At 56.3% G+C, this 18,357-nt stretch overlaps 1 protein-coding gene across 1 annotated transcript; it reads left to right on the top strand.

Moving 5' to 3' along the window:
* The first annotated feature begins 6,107 nt into the window (after window positions 1-6,107).
* SIK1 (salt inducible kinase 1) lies at window positions 6,108-17,806 on the top strand. Its single transcript, XM_081139221.1, has 14 exons — window positions 6,108-6,195; window positions 6,768-6,935; window positions 7,411-7,527; window positions 10,014-10,077; window positions 10,253-10,414; window positions 10,567-10,691; window positions 10,787-10,910; window positions 11,575-11,795; window positions 12,114-12,263; window positions 12,692-12,814; window positions 12,944-13,157; window positions 13,731-14,003; window positions 14,679-14,910; window positions 15,370-17,806. Exons 2-14 carry the CDS (start codon window positions 6,780-6,782, stop codon window positions 15,752-15,754), a joined length of 2,346 nt encoding a protein of 781 aa, XP_080995347.1. The 5' UTR covers window positions 6,108-6,195; window positions 6,768-6,779; the 3' UTR covers window positions 15,755-17,806.
* The last annotated feature ends 551 nt before the right edge of the window (window positions 17,807-18,357 follow it).

Genomic DNA, 18,357 nt, shown 5'->3' on the forward strand with positions numbered 1-18,357 from the left:
GACTGTCCGGGTCCTGGGAGCCAGCTACGGGCTGCCGGCTGTGGGCAATGAGGGAAGACAGATGTCTCAGCCAGAGTCCCTAAGTCAGCCGGGACTCTGTGCTATTTGCAGGCCTGGACCGAGGGTGAGCTTCCTGAGAGAGCCCGGGGTGCCCTCTGTCCCGGTGGAACTGGCACCGGGCAGCTGGGCACACCCGCCTCTGCTTCCTCTATTTGTTCAGGTGTTTAGACTTCCTTTGGATTCGGTATAGATCCTATTGCATCACATCACCCTGCAGCATCTCTTGTTTGCTGGGGGACAGCACCGGGGGTACTGAGGCGGCCACCCCCCCTCTGCGCACCTGCGCCCTGGTTCTGAGGAAGCGGAAGCAACCCCAGCTGGGCTGGGAACCCGGGAGTTTCTGTGGCTCTAGTCCTGGTGGCCCAGGTCCTGAACCTGACCTGCTGGTTTTGCGTCTGTGGTTTATTTGTGAGAAGAAGGTTCTAGAAAATTCCTTCCAGGTCCTGGGGCGGCCCAGAGCGTCCTGGCCCCGAGGCACGCTGGCTGGATGTTTTCCTGGTGCAGCTGGCCCTGAGAGCTCTGCCCGCTTTCACACTCTCCCCCGGTTCTAGGCAGTTTTCAACTGCACTGTGCTGTGTGAGGAAAGTGGGCTTTTCCTTTCACCAAACTCGGGTTTGTCCTGGTTAGTAGGGGTCACGGGGGAGGCCAGCATGGCGAGGGTGTGCAGGTGCCAAAGGGCTTTGTCTCATTTTGTTCCATACCCTCTCTCTTTGCATGTCTCATTCGTTGTCACGATGTGCCTGTCAGGTGTCACGATGGGCTGCTTGTCTGGGGACTAGTTTACGGTAATTTTTATTAGTTGATGTTGATGACGTCTTTGCCTCCTCGTGATGTAAGTCTGTGTGTTTTCTTTTTACACAAACAGCACACCAACAATACCAAAACCCACGGAAACCAGGTCAGAAAGAATGGGAGCACCTTTGCAGTCTGCACCAAAAACCTGGATGCCGAGCCCGGTGCCATGTGTGTTCCTGGCCGTCAGAGGCCTCCACGTCACCCCAGCAACCGGGGGCGAGGCGCTCTGCGGAGCCGCCTGAGCCTGCAGGCCCCAGGGGCGTCTGGGAGACCCTCAGTTTATGAGATTCTGCTCCTGGCCTCCAGAGACCACCCTCCTCCCAGGGGCTGTGGAGTCCTGAGCGGGCTGGGCTGAGCGTCTGGTCTTGACCTGGCTGCTCTCAGCCAAGCAAGTCTTCCAGGGACTGTGGGAGGAAAGGCCCTCGGTGACCAAGAGGTCAGTTGGGGGGCCGGGGGGGGGGGGGCTGAGCAGGGGAAGGTGCAGCCACTTCCACACAGAGTTCCGGGCAGGCGGCTAACGCTCATGGTTCTGATGGCCATTTAATGACACGGTGAGGCTTTTTTAAAAAATATATCTTTATTGATTTCAGAGAGAGGAAGGGAGAGGGAGAGAGAGAGAGAGAAACATCAGTGAGGAGAGAGTCAATGATTGATCAGCTGCCTCCTGCACGCCCACGACGGGATCGGACCTGAAACCCTGGCACGTGCCCCGACCGGGAATCGAACCGCGATCTCCTGGATCCTAGGTCGATGCTCAACCGCTGAGCCTCGCAGGGCCAGGTGACACGGTGAGTCCTTGATTCGGCTGCGGAAAAGGCAGGATGAAGTTGTGGAGACTCCAAGCCCGCAGTAGCATCATCAGTGCTTCCCCCTCCCCCCCCATCTTTCCCTGTTTCTGTATTTGCTCCTGATCCTTACACTTGGAAAAACAAAGTGCTGATTTACAGGAAGATATTCTACTGAGGGAGCATTTCATCTTGTTCCCGCTTGACACTGCAGAGTGACTGGGATCCATCTAGAAGCTGCTAGGGCCTCCTCCCATGGACCTCTCACCGCCCCCCCCCCAGCTGGAAGCCTCACTCCAGACCAGACCCCCTGCCAGGCCAACACCCCCAACCCCTCTTCCCCAGCATCCTCCTCGCCCGGCCATGTCCCAGCCCTGCTTAAGCCCAGATGCCATCCATTTTCATCCAAACATCTCCGGAGAAAAATCACGCGATCATTTGAGCAATAAATGGATGATGTTGCACATTTCCACCAGTCTCGGAGCTGGGGCACCCCCTCTCTCCTCTTCTCCCCCCTCAGCTGCCTCCTCCCACTCCTCCTGCCCTGTGCCCACCCCTCTGCCTTCTCTTATTCAGCGTCTATGTCTTTGTTGTCTCCCCTTAAGTAGGTGACAGCCCCTGAGAGAAGGCATCTTGTCTGTTCCCTTCCTACGACGCTCACACCCCCAAACAGTGCACGGCACACAGTAGGTGCTTCATGAGCCTGGGTGGATACCTTCTGGCTACTCCTGCAGCATGTTACATCATCTCAGGACCTGTGCCTTCCCTGCTCGATTCCTACTACCATGTCTGTCACAGTTCAAGGCAGTCCCATGCTCACTTTCACTGTCTGTCACAGTTCTTGCCAAGTTCTTGCAAAGAGTAGAAACTCACAGATTTTTTGAATGATTGAGTAGTAATTCAAAAGATAGTATATCTCATCTCACACCGGTGGACGCCCTGGAGGCAATGAAATGAAAGCACCACTTAGAAGCCTAGCATCTCCCAGAGGAGTGGGGTCCTCTGTGCAGCCCCTGCGCTAAGTCCAGGATAAAGGAGGCACCCCAGCCCCACACTGGAGCTCCTGGCCCTGTTCCCCGGTCTGCAAAGATAGCAGGAGCCAGAAGGGACCAGGGTCACCCCTGAGTCCCAGGGATGCTGCTGGGAGGCCGATCTTGTTTTCTGATACCTGAAATTGTTGAACTGATGCCATAAACAAACCAGACAAACCCAAATGAAATATCCAGGACAGAGAGGGCCTTGGGGTTCTAGGAGACTGAGAAGAAAGAAGCAGCTGGTCTTACTCCTGGAGACCAGGGGAAAGCCACCTTGAAAGGGGTGCTGCCAGCCCCTCCGCCTTCAGTGGAGGAGGGGAGCAGGGTTAGGATGCCCAGGACCGGCCGGCGCACTCAGCCATTCGTGTAAGTGCTGCCTTCAAGGCCGCTCCTGCGCTTGTTGGTTTGAGGATTTTCTGGTTCATCTCGGGGTGCCTGCCAGGAACCTGTGGGTATTTTGGGGTCTCTAGGCTCACGATCTAAAAACAGTAAGATGAATTCCAGAAACATGCAATTGAAAGACAAGCTAAAAAATCCCTAATGGAAAACTGACTTACTGTTTGCAATGATTCAAAACAAAAAGTGCCATTCTTGCAGACTTTCAGAGTTTATCTTCCATTATGTTAAGAGGAGAATTCCTCGAATTATTTGATTATGCCAATAGACACACATGCTTGCTCCCCCCGCTCCCCCCCCCCCCCCCGGCTGTTGTGGAGACTAGAAATTTTTAAAAATCAAGGATTCTGGAAGGAATTACAGCCTCCAGGGGCCATGGATGCAAACAACCATAAACACTCCAGCAGAGATCCCTCAGCGACAAATTCACGGGGAGGAGCCCCCCTGGGAGAGATGACAGCCATTCTGGGGTCCACATTGTTGCCTCCTCGGCTTGCATTCCCCAAGAGCAGGCTCCCACAGGGGTTTGGGAATCCCACAGCCACACGGGGCTGTTCAGGAAGGACCTGGAGCAGGGTCAAGTGCACCTAGGTCCAGGGACCCTTTCTGGGAAGGCTGCTTCAGCCCTTCCGCTGCAGTTTCTCTTCGGGGATGACAAAATGTTTCCAAGCAGCCAGCCAGGTGTTTGCAAACACCTAAGACCTTTCAAAAGAGTCAGGCTGGCCCTGGGGCAGTGGGCGGGAGGGGGCGGGGGCGGGTTTGCTGGATATCACCTGCGTGAGCCTGAGGAACGCTCTTAAGTACAAAATAAGACAGCAGGTGAGTGTATTCAGGTCCCCGGTTTCTTCACTCTTCCTCCTGCTCTTCTTGGAACAGATTGGCGGGGCTCCCAGGAGGGGACAAAAGGGGTTGTAAACTATTCAGCTAAAAGGAAGTGAAAATATTCCTCCAAACTCTCCCTGGATAAACCTGGGACCAACAACGAGGGCATATTTGAAAGACAAGAAAAACTTTGGGACTATTAGTGCCCTTGAAAGGACTTGTTAAACAAACTGACCCACAAACCTCCACCAGGGAGGGGGGATTGGGAAATATTTGGTCAGGCCAGAGATTGTGCACCAGGGGAAGCACGTCCAATCCGGGAAATGCCCTGGCAGCTGCCCCCACACACTGCAGCCTCCCCTCTGCCAGGTTTCCCAGTGCTGTATCCATTTCACTTAACTCTCGCTCCCCACCCCCTTCTGTGCAATGGTATTTTTATTTAACACAAGAAAAAAATTATTCTAGGCTGGACGCAGAATTGAAATCCTAAACTTCTACCTTCCTAATGTTTAAAAAAATACTAGCTGTCCATACCTTCGTCTTTCCTTAGAAAACACTTATTTTGTGATGCACCGTAAAGAACATAAAGCAAGCAGTGATACCAATGCAAACTGTCCTCCGCTGCCTCTTTCACCCTTTCTCCCTTAGTGGGGTAAGGCCACCAGGCACCTCAGTCCCAAGGGGCTCAGGTCCTGCCGCCCGACTCCCCTGCAGCTCTGGGGAAACAGTGAGGTGGTCCAGGTAACAGACAAAAGCAACCAATGCTATGGGACCCGCCAAGTGTCCAGTCTGCCAAGGGGTGAAGCCCTCGCCCACTGCTGACTCCACCCGATGGCCCTCTCAGGAGGGGCCGCTCCCCCAAGGGCAGGGTCCTTGCAGGGTTTGTGTACGGAGCACCTGGCTGGTGTTCAGTGGACACCTGTCAGATGAACTCAGGTGCAAATAAGCCATCGCGTGCTGTATGGAGGTGTTGCTGACTGGGCTTCTCCCCACTCTGGACCTAAGAACCTGTGAACCCCGAAGACCTCAACGAGCAGAGTCCCCTGGCCGTCTGGAAATCAGCTGCCTGGGCCTGTCTTCCTCTCTCCATCCTGCTGGGTTCCTTCACCAAAGCAGCTCCACCATAAAGGCCCCAGGCCTTGCTCCGCAATCAGCTGGCTTCTGATGGAGAAAGGGGAGGGCTCCCCTGGGGTGGGGCAAGGACCCACTCCACAGGCCTGGGGGGTGCCGCACCAGCACCCGCTTAGCACACCAACTCTGGTGGTCACTTGCCAGAGCTGCTGACCGGCTTCCTTGTGCTCGTTTCTAACTTGCTGAACAATTAAGATTTGCACAAAACAAGAGAAATAGAAGTGGGGTGTCCCCAACGTCCCCGAATATATCCCTGCCAGGCTCCCGAGGGCCCTGGGCAGTGGGAGGTCCCTCTCCAGGACCTGGGGTGTCTCCCCCACAGTGGAAGCTGGGGTGCTGTCACCTGGCACCGCTTTATAGCCTCATTCTGCAGATCTCCGAGGTTCCCTGGGCTCGCCTGGTACTTTCCCTAACAGAGGCCCTGAGGCCCAGTGCTTCCGCCAGAAATTGGGGGACACGTGGGACCCTTACTTCGATAACCTGGACCATAGAGTAAGGAGTCCAAAGAGGACCCAGCTGTGCTGCGCTTCGGGGTTTTCGGAACCTCCCTGGACCCAAGGCTTTTGCGGGGCGGGGCGAGACGAGGGGCCACGCGCCAGCCCGCGGGAAGGCTGCGCCCTGGGGACCCGGGGGTTAAGTCGCTGGCGGCGCCCCCGGAGCCCGGCAGGGGGCGCGCGCCGGCGGGAACGCGGTCCCGGGCGGACCTCCGCGGGCCTTCGGCGCCCGGCGCCCCTGACGTCACCGCCCCGCGGTCGCCAGGGCGACGGCCTCATCAGCGCGCGCGTCAGAGCCGCCCGTCTCTTGGCAACGGCCCGATCTCCCGCTCTCCCTCCGCCTGGCGCTGAGCCGCGCGTCGTTCTGGCGTCAAAGCGACGTCAATGGGGCTGTGTCCGTCCAGCGCGGCGGCGGGGCGGGGCCGGCGGAGGCGGGGCGGGGGCGACCCGGGGCGGGGCCGGGGGCGGGCGCCGGGGCGGGGCCGGGGCGGGGCGACGGCGCGTGCGGCCGGGTGCGCGGCGCGGCCTCAGAGCTGACATGCGGCGCGGCCCGGCCGGCGGCACAGGCGACGGCTGCGGCGATCCGAGCGGCGAGCGCGCGAGCGGCGGCGGCCGAGCGGTCGGCGGGGGCCGCGGGGCGAGCGGCGTCCCAGCCTCGGCGCCCCGGGGGCGGCGGAGGTGAGGCGGCGCGGGGCCGGGGCTCCGGGCTCTGTTCTCCGGCGGCCGGCGGGTGCGGGCCGGAACGCCGCTCGCCCCGCCGCCGTCGCCTCCCCTTTGTGGTGGGGCGGCGGGAGCGGGTCCGCGACGCCCTCGGAGTGAGGGCCTTCGGGGTTCGGGCTTCGGAAGGAGCCCGGCGCGGGGGGCGGCGGGGGCGGGGCCGCACGCCCGGCGGGGCCGAGGGGGTCCGGGGGGCTGGAGTGGAACCGACCGCGGGGAGCGGGGGGTACGCCCGGCGGGACCGAGAGGGTCCGGGGCTCGGGGCAGAGCCGGCGGCGGGCGGCGGGCGGCGGGGGAGCGAGTCGCGGCCGCGCGTGGCTGGGGCCCCGGGGGCACCGGCGGGGGGCGGTGCGGGAGCGAGTCGCGGCCGCGCGTGGCTGGGGCCCCGGGACACCGGCGTGGAGCCGGCGGGCGGCGGTGCGGGAGCGAGTCGCGGCCGCGCGTGGCTGGGGCCCGGGGGCACCGGCGTGGAGCCGGCGGCGGGCGGCGCGGGCGCGGGTCGGGCGGAAGCTGAGCGCCCCCCGCGTCCGCAGGTGCCCGGAGCCATGGTGATCATGTCGGAGTTCAGCGCGGCCCCGGCGGGCGTGAGCCAGGGCCCGCAGAAGCCCCTCCGCGTGGGCTTCTACGATATCGAGCGGACCCTGGGCAAGGGCAATTTCGCGGTGGTGAAGCTGGCCCGGCACCGAGTCACCAAAACCCAGGTGCGTGGGGCGGTGGCACCGACCCCGGGTGGACCCTGCCCGGGGGGCCGCCGCCCCCGGGGGGGGGGACCGCTGCCTGGGGGGCCCATCGCGCCAGGGCTTAAACACTGACAGGTTTTAGTCCAGGAAAGAAGAAAAATGTTTTATGTGATGGCTGCCTCGTGTGTACAAATACGAGGGGACAGCAGAGAGGAGGGTGACCGGGTAACCCCGGAGTGCAGCGCTCGCGCTTCCAGATCTAACGCCCTGTGCACTGAGCCTGCAGAGCCTCAGTTATTTCACTTCGGCTCTTTTAAGTAATATTAATGGTTACTTTGGTTATTTTCCTCCCTCCCCGACTTTTTGGGACCTCTTGGGGACAAAGTGTTTTAGAAATTAACCTGCAAAAAATGAAATGTGCGAATTAGGTTAAGTGAGAGTTTTCTTTTTTTCTTTTAAACAAACAAAATATCCCTTTTCTTTTAAAAATCTATAGGTAGCAATAAAAATCATCGATAAGACACGCCTAGATTCAAGCAATTTGGAGAAAATATACCGTGAGGTTCAGATCATGAAGCTCCTGAATCACCCCCATATCATAAAGCTCTATCAGGTAAGGGCCCGAGTTTGCCTTGCGCTGTGACCGCTGGCAGGTGTGTTAGTTTTTATTTCCAGCAACCTAAGCCTGCAGTTTCTTACGGCTGCCCCGCTCTTTGGGTACGTGTGGGAGTTGGGTTGGTTGTTTAAGGTAAATAGGTTTATTTCTGTAAGTGGTGAGGTTGTTTTCTTGCTTTGTGGTCATAATCGAGATTTGCTTCATGAAAATTTTATTTAGTATTACAGTTTATTCCAGTTTTAAACGCATAGAGGTGGGAGGTTGTTGCCTTTACTTTACTCTGAAGATAAGCAGCCAGAACTGTGTATTGACACAGGTCAAGCATTTAGTGTAGAAGGACAAATTCCAGTGAAACTAGACACTTCTGCCTTTGCAGATAATCATTAAACTTTCAGACCAGCCGCTCTTACCAGTTTTCATAAACTTATCTTGCAAAGGCAGCCGTGAGCGTTTGTCTTCCCCATGTAAACTCTCCCATCAAAACGGAGAGATGAAAACACTTGCCCGTGGTGAGAGCAAAGAGCTTGTCTTTTAATCCATGTTAAGAACGGGCCTCACACTGGCAGCCTGTTGGTTTGTTTTGTGACTTTATTTTTGTTCTGTTGAAACTAATAAAGTATATCTTTGGGAAATACATGCTGGTTTAATGAGGACAGCAGAGCAGTCTCTTCCTTAAGTGAGCACTTCTGCAAAGATGAAATAAAGCCTCGTGCAAGAGAGTAAGTTCTTCGCAAATACTCGCTCTTGCATCCAGTTGTGTTGGCTGCAAGTTCCTTTTGATGACTTTTGCGAAGCCCCGAGAGTCTGGAATGAATACAGGGTAGTGTGAGTGTTTTGCTGTTGGCAGGGCCAGGTGTACAGTGGGCAGGAGAGAGGACTGTAATTGAAAATTACCCCACGGAAGGCTCGTTACTCAGTCAGAATGAAGGTAGAAGTAGTCATTGGGGCTTGTGTTTCCAGAATGACAGTTTACTCACCGTCGTTAAGTGCAGCACTCACGTCAGGTGCTCTCTGGTTCATGCTTTGTTTCTGTTGTCATTTGTGAGTTGCCTTCTGATGAGAAGTTTCCTCCCCGGTCACTGATGTCAGTGCCTGAGAAATGTGCCTGGCCTGTTTCCGCAGGAGTGGGCTGACCCCTGTCTGATCTTGATTCTGCTGGAGGGCTGAGCCCGAGTGCGGCTTCCTTGTCCTCCTGTCCTCCTGTGCCCCACTGGCCCCCGTGTGGAGGAGCCCAGTTAGCGATGCCTTGACTACATGATCCAAGTTCTAGGTCTCTTCTGGGGTGAATTTTCTTATGCTCTGTGTGCTGCTTTAACTGTTGGGGACAGCAACAATTGTTCCTCCCCCGGTTTTGACACTGGTATCTGATTTTCATCCAGCTGGCTCAGCCCCAGAACCTTGGTGAGACACTAAACTCTTTCCTTGAGGTTTTTTAAAACTTAAAACACATTCAGTCTTCGTTCTTTCTCTGTCAGTTTCTTTCATTGAGAAAAGGGATGAACTTAACTTGTCACTCAGTTATACATCGAGGGCAAGGGCAGCGAAAATTCCAGCTAAAGTGCTTGGTGTTCGCTTTTCTTTCTTTGTTTTTTTCCCAGCACAATTTTTTAAAGTAATACTCTCTTAATAAATGAACATCACAGTGTTCATCACTTTTCTTTTTAGATTTACAGCTCAAAGCAGTTGTCTTTTTTAAAGGAATAACTGTATTTTGAACCTTGAAGAAATCTTTTTCTGTAAGGATGTATTATCTCTCTGTCTTCCTTTGAAGTATGTTAAAACACCTGGATATGAGTGAGTTTTACTTTCCGTAACCAAAGATTTGAATTTTACCTTGTCTCATAGTTATTTTAAATTCTTTAAAAATTTTTTTCAAAGTGAAATAAAATTCTTGCTCAGTAAGGGAACCTTAGGGCGACTTGACACTGGCTGTTGCTGTTGACACATGCTGAGCAGTTTGCTGCACACAGAGCAGACTTCAGCCCCCTGGGGAAGCTGGCTTCTTGTGGCCTAGTTAATCATGTCACCAGCGCATGTGGGGCGGGGTGTTTGCTATCTATTATTCAGCCCTGCTGGCCATTAGCTTGGTAATCTGTTGCCTGCTGACTTCTAGAAGAAAGAGCCAGCAGAACTCTCAAAATCGCTTTTACTTCTGTAGCCTCCAGAGTCCCCAGGTGGGTGAGGCAAAGCGTGTTAAGCATACGATGTAGGAGAATTCTAATACACCTGGACCTTAGTGAGGGCAAAGATACGGCGGGATAGGCCGCTAGTTAGGAATTCACCTCTGGTTGGGAAACAACTCTTTCCAAATAGGAATCCCCTTCTTTGTTTCTTTATTGCAGAAGTTTGCTTTTTTTTCCTTTCCGAAAATAATGAATGTACTCATCCAAGAAGTTAACAGTGCCCTGGGGTTCAGTAGGTTGTTGATAGCACCCCTGTGTTCCCTTCTCGTGTGGTTAAACGTTAGGTCTTTATCTTTTTAGGTTATGGAGACAAAGGATATGCTTTACATTGTCACCGAATTTGCAAAAAATGGAGAGATGTTTGGTAAGCCACACTTATTTTTAACACTTGTTGGGAGCAAAGGTGCCCACTAGTCAGAAACTACTTCTCCAGTGTCTGAGTTTGTCCCCCGTAGAACTCCTCGGCGTTCTTCAGTCGCGCCCAGACAGCAGCCAGCCTTGTGGATTTGGGGCTGTAATTTGGTTTTGTCGCTCCTCAGATTATTTGACTTCCAATGGGCACCTGAGTGAGAATGAGGCACGGAAGAAGTTCTGGCAGATTCTGTCGGCCGTGGAGTACTGCCACAGCCACCACATCGTGCACCGGGACCTCAAGACCGAGAATCTGCTGCTGGATGGCAACATGGACATCAAGCTGGCGGGTAAGGAGGGGGTCACCCCGCACCTGGGAGTGCTGGCCTGCTAGAAGGGGGACCTGCAAGCAAAGGTCCTGGTGCTTTTTGCTCGTATGCCTTTGAAACTGAGGCCCTGCTGTTTCTACCATAACTTCATTATCTCTTTCTTTGTCCCTCAGACTTCGGATTTGGGAATTTCTACAAGTCGGGAGAGCCTCTGTCTACGTGGTGTGGGAGCCCTCCATACGCAGCCCCAGAAGTCTTTGAGGGGAAGGAGTATGAAGGCCCCCAGCTCGACATCTGGGTAGGAGCCCTATGCGCAGCAGGTGTTGGGTGCCAGTGCTGGTTGTGAGTTAACCAGTTGGGGGCCTGGCACTGACCGCTGTCGGTTGTTTGCAGAGCCTTGGTGTCGTGCTGTACGTCCTGGTCTGTGGGTCTCTCCCCTTTGATGGGCCCAGCCTGCCAGCCCTGCGGCAGCGGGTGCTCGAGGGCCGGTTCCGCATCCCCTTCTTCATGTCTCGAGGTAGGTGTGTGCCGAGCCTTCTCCCAGGCAGGCGGGCAGGCGGGCAAGTGGGCAGGTGCTGCGGGGCTGCTGGGGAGCCTGGATGGGAGTTTTGGATGCGGAGGTGGAGGAATTTATTTCCTGAAATGCCTGCTTGACTGTCTTCTGGGTCTGTGAGTCAGGCCTGTGTTACTGTAGGGTGTTTACCTGCGAGAGAAACCCAACCCACGGGGTGTGTTTTCAGTGCCCTACTTATGGGCAGACAGGTGCCTGCCTCTCAGGGCGTCTCCTGGAGATCCGGCTGAACGCTTGGCTCTGGAGTCCCTGCCAGCGCCCCTGGGTCTCACTTGCTCCACACTTGTGCTTTCCCTCTCTATTCAGTAAAGATGTGACCAGCTGCCCACTGCTTTGTGGTAACAGCAGAATGGAGAGACTAAGTGGCCTCTGTAGGGACATTAGGAGGACTGTGTCCCCCTCAGAGGCCCATCCCTCAGTGGAGGACTCTTTGGAGGTCGGTCTGAGCCGATGGCACAGGCCAGCACTCCTGGCCTTGGTGTTCTTTGGAATGGTCACTTGTTCAGTTGCCTGTGTGAAGGGAGCCTTGTCCCTTGCAGGGCTGTGGTGGCAACCTAGTGGGCTGCGGGGACTGTGAGCATAGGCTCATTGCGCCTCCCTTGACTCCCAGACTGTGAGACGCTGATCCGACGCATGCTGGTGGTAGACCCTGCCAAGCGCATCAGCATCTCCCAGATCCGGCAGCATCGGTGGATGCAGGCCGACCCCACCCTGCCGCACACACGCCCCACCAGCGCTGCACTCAGCTACAACTCTAACCTGGGCGACTATGACGAGCAGGTGCTGGGCATCATGCAGACCCTTGGGGTGGACCGGCAGAGGACCGTGGAGGTGAGCAGCGCCCTGTCCCTCCCCACACTTGCCTTTGACAGGAGAGGTGCTCGTTCTGGGGAGGTGGCTTTATCAGGGAAAGCAGTCACTTGCTAGTTGAGTTAAAATGGTATCATGGGCTAATTTAAAGGCCAGCTTGTCCACTCTTCTAAGGATATTCTGGGCCACCCAAGAATAACCCTGGGAACAGCTTTGTCAGGGCCTCAGTGACTTGAGAAGTCCCAAGATGCCACCCGCTGTTCCACAGGGGCCCTACTGCTCCACAGTTCTCTCCTCTGGCCTGGCTCTTACTTGCCCCCCTGCCTCTGCCCCTCCCAGTCACTGCAGAATAGCAGCTATAATCACTTTGCGGCCATTTATTACCTCCTCCTGGAGCGGCTGAGGGAGTACCGCAGCAGCCCGCCGTCGGCCCGGCCCGGCCCCACCCGGCAGCAGAGGCCCAGGAGCTCAGATCACAGCGGTTTGGAGGTAAGGGAGGATCTCCTAACACCCCACCCCTGTGTCCCCTGAGTTAGGAACTTCTTGCTCAGATGTGCCTGGGAGCAAGACACAGGCTGAGCCCCTTTCCCCCATTCATGTCCCCCCACCCATTAAGCTCTGGGTCAGGGCTCCCTGTGAGTTCCAGACCAGAGGATGCATGGAGAAGAGGGGCTGCTGGTCACTCTGTTGGGGGTGAGGTCCCACCTGCGGCCACTTGTTCCTACTGACCCTCTCGGTGCCTGGTCACTTCCACACAGCATGGCCTCAGAGGGAGGGTACACGTGTTCTGAGCCTGGTCAGCTACTGGATGATCTGCTAATGCCAGAGTGAGGCCAGCACAGTCTTTCTTGCGATGCTCGTGGTTGTCCCCAGAGCCACCTCCCTGATGGCATCTGTCCTTCAATGCCGGCTCACAGGTGCCTCAGGAAGGCCTCCCCAGTGATGCTTTCCGGTCCTCCCTGCTGTACCCGCAGCCCCAGACCTTGGGGCAGTCCATCCTGCAGGCCGAAATGGACTGTGACCTCCACAGCTCACTCCAGGTGTGTGAGCATCTGCATAGGGTGGCATCTTGGGGGGGGGGGGGCGGGCTTGTCACACCCACCGGTGGTAACCCCCATAGCAGGTCACATGGAGTCCCAGGATCACTGGTTTATTTCTGTCCCGCACAGCCCTTGCTCTTCCCTGTGGATGCCAACTGCAACGGCGTGTTCCGGCATCGCTCGGTCTCCCCCAGCAACCTGCTGGACACCACCATCAATGAGGAAGTCAGGCAGGGCCAGGGCCTCAAGGAGGAGCCAGAGGCACAGAGGCCTCTGCCTGGTAGCACAGGCCGGAGGCACACGCTGGCCGAGGTCTCCACCTTCTCCCCTTGCACCCCTCCGTGTAAGTGTCCACATGGGCAGGAGCGCAGCCTGGTGGGTGTTTATGGTCAGGACTACGAGGGGCTGATGCAAAACACACTGTTTTTCCTGGGTGGCTTTTTCTGGTTATAGTTCTTGGATCTGCCAATGGTTTAACCCCCGAGGCCACAAGGGTCACTTAGATACTCCATGAGGTCATTCAGTGGTGGGGACAATGTGGGGTTTAGCTGCTCCCAGGTTGCAGGAAGATAGGTTCTCATCCCTGGCCCCTCTGTGTCCTTGGTCAATTCCACCAATCAACTGCAGCAAGGACCCCTGTGTCAGCTGACTGTCAGGGCTCCCTGGCCTCTGGTGGCCTCTGGCCATCATAGCTCCCACTCCTCCAAGGTTGAGGATAGATGTGGGGAGGCCTGTATAGCTGACTGCCCCGCCAGTGGGCCACAAGGGCTGTCTGAGGCCTGGGAGTCACTGCAGCGGGTGTGGGGAAGGCGGCAGAGCCAGTTCCTCTCCCATGAAAACTGTTGGGTGCTGGTGGGTTGCATCAGCCTTAGGGAGCATGAGAAGCCCCTCGCTAAGAGCCCTGGTCCTTTTGCAGGTATAGTCATCTCCACGGCGAATCCTTCGGAAGGCACCAGCTCTGACAGCTGCCTGACCTTCTCAGTGGGAGATAACCCCGCAGGGCTTAGTGGATGCCTGGCTGCTCAGGGGCTGGTGGGCACCTGCTCCCCACTCAAACTGGCCTCACCACTGCTGGGGGCCCAGTCTGCCACCCCGGTGCTACAGGCTCAGGGTGCCCCGGGAGGAGCTGCCCTGCTCCCCATCAGCTTCCAGGAAGGCCGGAGGGCTTCGGACACATCGCTCACTCAAGGTGACTTCCCCTTTCATTTCCACCTTCCCTAGGAGGTGCTGCATGTGGCCCTGGCAGGTGTCCTTTTGTCCTAGATAGCAGAGGTTCCCCCATTCCCTAGCGGGGCCTGGGTGGAGCAGCAGCACTCCCTGGGCAGATTGGAGGTGCCACCTGGGTTCTGGATGACCTGGTCTCCTGGGACAAAGTCACCTGGCCTCTAGTGCCTGATCTTAAAAGCTCAAGAAACACTTGGATGCGAGGCAGCAGCTCCTGACCTGGAGGAGGGATGGGGTCAGGAAGGGAGCCTCCACACCTGGCTGCCTGTCCTCCCTCCATGCCACCCAGGGCTTGGGGTGCCCTGAGCCTCCTCCCTAGTCCCATGGCATTGTGTGTGCTCTTCTATAGAGGATCTGTGGTCTGCCCAGGTACATGCCTATTCGGTGTTGGAACTGCTGCCCCAAACCAAACCCTAAAAGAAGATGATTTCCTAGGCTTGTGTGGGCTGGGGGGTCATGGAAAGCAATTAGATGACCAGAGAGCACCCTCAGCCTTGTAGGAAAGCATCCCAGTTCTTTTCTCCATCGTTTCCATGTTGTCCGGCCCTCCTCACCATCTGGAAACCCCAGCCGGCCTTGGGCTGCTGGTCCTGGGCTGTGCATGGAGGTCCCTAGACCATCCTCATTTGCTTCTCCCCAGGCCTGAAAGCCTTTCGGCAGCAGCTGAGGAAGAATGCGAGGACCAAGGGCTTTCTGGGCCTGAACAAGATCAAGGGGCTGGCGCGCCAGGTGTGCCAGCCATCACCCAGCCGGGCCACGCGGGGTGGCCTGGGCGCCTTCCAGCTGCCCGCGCAAAGCCCGGGCCTGCACGGCAGCGGGGCCGGCAGCCGGGAGGGCAGGAGCCTGCTGGAGGAGGTGCTGCACCAGCAGAGGTATGCCTGTTCTTCCACCCGGGACCGTGGCGCCGGGACCAAGGTCATCGGGATTTCTTGAGCAGCCTTGTCTCTTAAGCTTCCCCTTCTCCATGTAATCAGATGAGTGTGCCTCCCTCCCCCCAAGTGTGGGGAGACCTGTGGGACCTTGTTCCTGCAGATGGTGGCAGGGGTGGGGAGCAGTCAGATGGTGTCACTTTGAAGCCTGTAAGTGGGGGAGGGGGAGCAGTGAATTAAAATGTCACATCTGGTTGGCGATGGAGAAGGGAAATGTCAGGAGTTGCTCAGGGGATTAGTCACGCACGGCATTTCGTGTCCTGGGCAGCTCCCGCCAGCACTTCATGGGGTGTGGAAACTGCTGGTGTCTGAGCCTGGCTGGGTAGAACTTGTCAGGAGGAGCAGTGCTCAGAGCCAACAGTAACCTGTTCTCCCCCCCCCCTTTCCCTTGTGTCCCCCCAGGCTGCTCCAGTTACAGCACCACCCAGCAGCTCTGCCCAGCTGCCAGCAGGCTCCACAGCCACCGCCAGTCCCACTGGTCCTGGCCCCCTGTGACAGCGCCCTCCTTGTGTCTGGACTCCAGAAGGAGCTAGGGCTGGGACCTGGCCCAATGCTGCCGCCCCACCTCCTCCAGGCCGGGGTCTCCCCAGTGGCCTCAGCGGCCCAGCTCCTGGACACCCACCTGCACATCAGCGCTGCCACGGCACCTCTCCCCGCTGCCATGCCCCTGCAGCCACACTTTGCCATGCTGCCCCCGGGTTTCGACCCCATGGGGCTGCCACAGGGGGACTGTGAGATGGAGGACCTGACCTCCAGCCAGCTAGGCACGTTTGTCCTGGTGCAGTGAGGGACACTGCCAACCACCTTCCTCCCGCATGGGCTGCCGACTCCTCGAAGCAATAATCTCAGAGTATGTGAAGACGATTCTGGACTCAAAGCCAATAACTTCCTAGAAGCGAAACAAGCAATACGTTTGGTGTTTTGGCTTTTTAGTTTATTTTTTGTTTTGTTTTCTCCTTGCACTGAGCAACTGCTGCCATGAGTAGGGACTGGAAAGTTTCTGAAGAAAAATAATAATCGTGGGGGTGGGTGGACAGGAGGGGAAGGAGGGAAGCGACTAGAGACAGAGGACAGGGCTGGCCCCACTCACCAGTCCAGCACCCCTGTGGATTGGGTGGTGGCAGGAGGGGACCATCGGCTCCCTTGTTCATGCGCGTCACATCACTGAGGGCATTGGACGAAGCCTTGGTGTGCGCCGCATGCTGTGGGAGCAAGTGTGTGCGTCTCCACCGCGTGTGCGTGTGCGGTGTTGAGTAGTATCCTTTTTTTAAATGAACAATTCTCTACTTCTGGAAACATCTATGCTTCGAATGAAAGCTGTGAACTTTGTGCTTTGTGCATCAGTTTTGAAAAAAGCTCTAACGGCCAGCCCAGGAGAAGATAATCTGCAATCTTGGAATTCTCTCCCCTGAAGTCGGAACACAGAGGATCGCATTTTCTTATTTGGATGAGTTATAAGCCGCTCGATGGTTGGTTCCAGGAGTCTTTGGAGGAGCTGTGAGGAAGAATCTTGAAGGGGCAGGCTGGCTGCGGGGTAGGCTCTGTCCCGACACTTGGCACGGGGCACGGGTGCCTGCAAGGGAAGTTACCTCTTGCCGCACATCTTATTTCCGCTGCTAATTAAGTTTTTATGCATTTCATTATCAGGGTCCAAAAAGAACAACTGACTGGGGGATGTGCAATATGGTGAGGCTGGGACTGGGACAAGCAGGCGGTGACCGGCCTGCACGCACGGGTCCCTGTCAGTGGACAGCCACACCTTCCCCAGCCCCGCACCTGTTAGACTTTCGTTCAGGAAAATGAAATGAGAGGTCAGGTCACTGTTGTTCAAGCTTTGTTCCTTTTTAAGCAAATACTGTATATGTGTATAAAAGACAGATAGACACTACTTATTTTTTATATTTTTTACTACACCTTTGTGTTCCTGGTTTAAATTCCCCTCTGGCAATGTTACAAAGCGCTACACCAGGTGCGTGTGGAGGAGGGAGACGAGGTGCTCCCTTACCTGGCAGGTAGACCCAGCTGGTGGCTCAGTGAGCCATGGGCTCTGGAGAAGGGAGGAGGCTATTGTGCGCCCTCCGCCTGGTCGGCACTGGTCCTTTACCCCCAGGTGCCTTCAGCTCACTTGGCTCTCACACCCTCAGTATTAAACTGGTGACGGCAGGGGAAGGTGGGCATTTATTTGTAAAAGCCAAAGATCACCGGAGTTCTGGAGGGTGGGGAGGCAGCGGCCCAGAGCGGTCACGGCCCCTGCCGGCCATGTGTCTGCGTTTGCCCAGCTTGCTGCTACTGTCCCTCCGTCCCCACCGCTGCTGCTGCTGCTCTGTGGCTGCTTCAATGATCGGGGCAAAGGACGGTCATTGCGCCTGGCCGCTGAGAACTCCCCTAAGCCTCCCTCTGACTCATAAGGAAGGTTGGGAACAGAGAGAACCTGGGGTCATGGGGCGGCCAGGGCCTTTGCCTCCTCCTCACGGAGCAGCACGTGGGTCCAACACAGCCGGTTCCCCTTGTGAAATTTCTGTTCCAACGCCAGAGATCAAAGGCCTCAGAACCATGACAAGCACTTTACTCTCGGTGGTTTTCTTTCGTTGCTGTAGTCAGGTGTGCGTCCTGTTTTTAAGTGTGTGTGGCGTGTGTTTTATAGGTTTCTCCACAGCACTGTCCTTGGATGAATGCTGTAGCCTGTTTAAAGGCACTACGCGATCTGATTAAGGTGTATATGGTTTGTTGTTTTTTACCGTAACAATTATTTTGTTTCTTATGTTAACATGAGAAATGTATGCCAAATGATTAGTGGATGTATGTTTTTTAATTTAATATTTAAATAAAATATTTGGGGAAAAAAACTTGACTTCTTCCCTTGACTCTGGGAGCACCTTCCTTCCAGCTGCTTCACTGAGAGACCAGGTCCTCCAGGCTCACTGATAGTTCAGATCATAAAGAAGCGGGCCCAGTGCCAACTCCTGGATGCCGCCTTGCCGCAAAGAACTGGCAGCAGCCTGGCTGCAGGCGCCACTCCCCTCGCCTGGCAGTGGTGGCATCTCGGTGGTCAGGCCACGGGGAGGAGCGGCCTGAGGCTGGCATCTGAGGGCATGCGCCAGGCCGCCTGGTTCTCAGGCCCCTTCCCCGGGGCAGGCTCTGCTAATCTGAACAAACCCTCCCCTGCGGCAGCTGGTTCCTCCCTTCCCGGGGCACCATGCACTCTACTTCCTCATAATGGGCTCTGACTCCACTCAAGTCGGGGTTGGGGAGACCCACATCCATCCACTTCCAGGCTTCTCCAGGCGCTTTGCCGCCTCTAGCAGCGGGGCAGGTGTGCCCACCTGAGGAGCAAAGGCTCCTCCTCATCCTGTACCTGGCAAATGTCTTTTGGTTAAAGTTTTCAACTTT

The sequence above is a fragment of the Miniopterus schreibersii genome (assembly GCF_964146895.1).
Source record: "Miniopterus schreibersii genome assembly, chromosome: 5".
Taxonomy (NCBI): domain Eukaryota; kingdom Metazoa; phylum Chordata; class Mammalia; order Chiroptera; family Miniopteridae; genus Miniopterus; species Miniopterus schreibersii.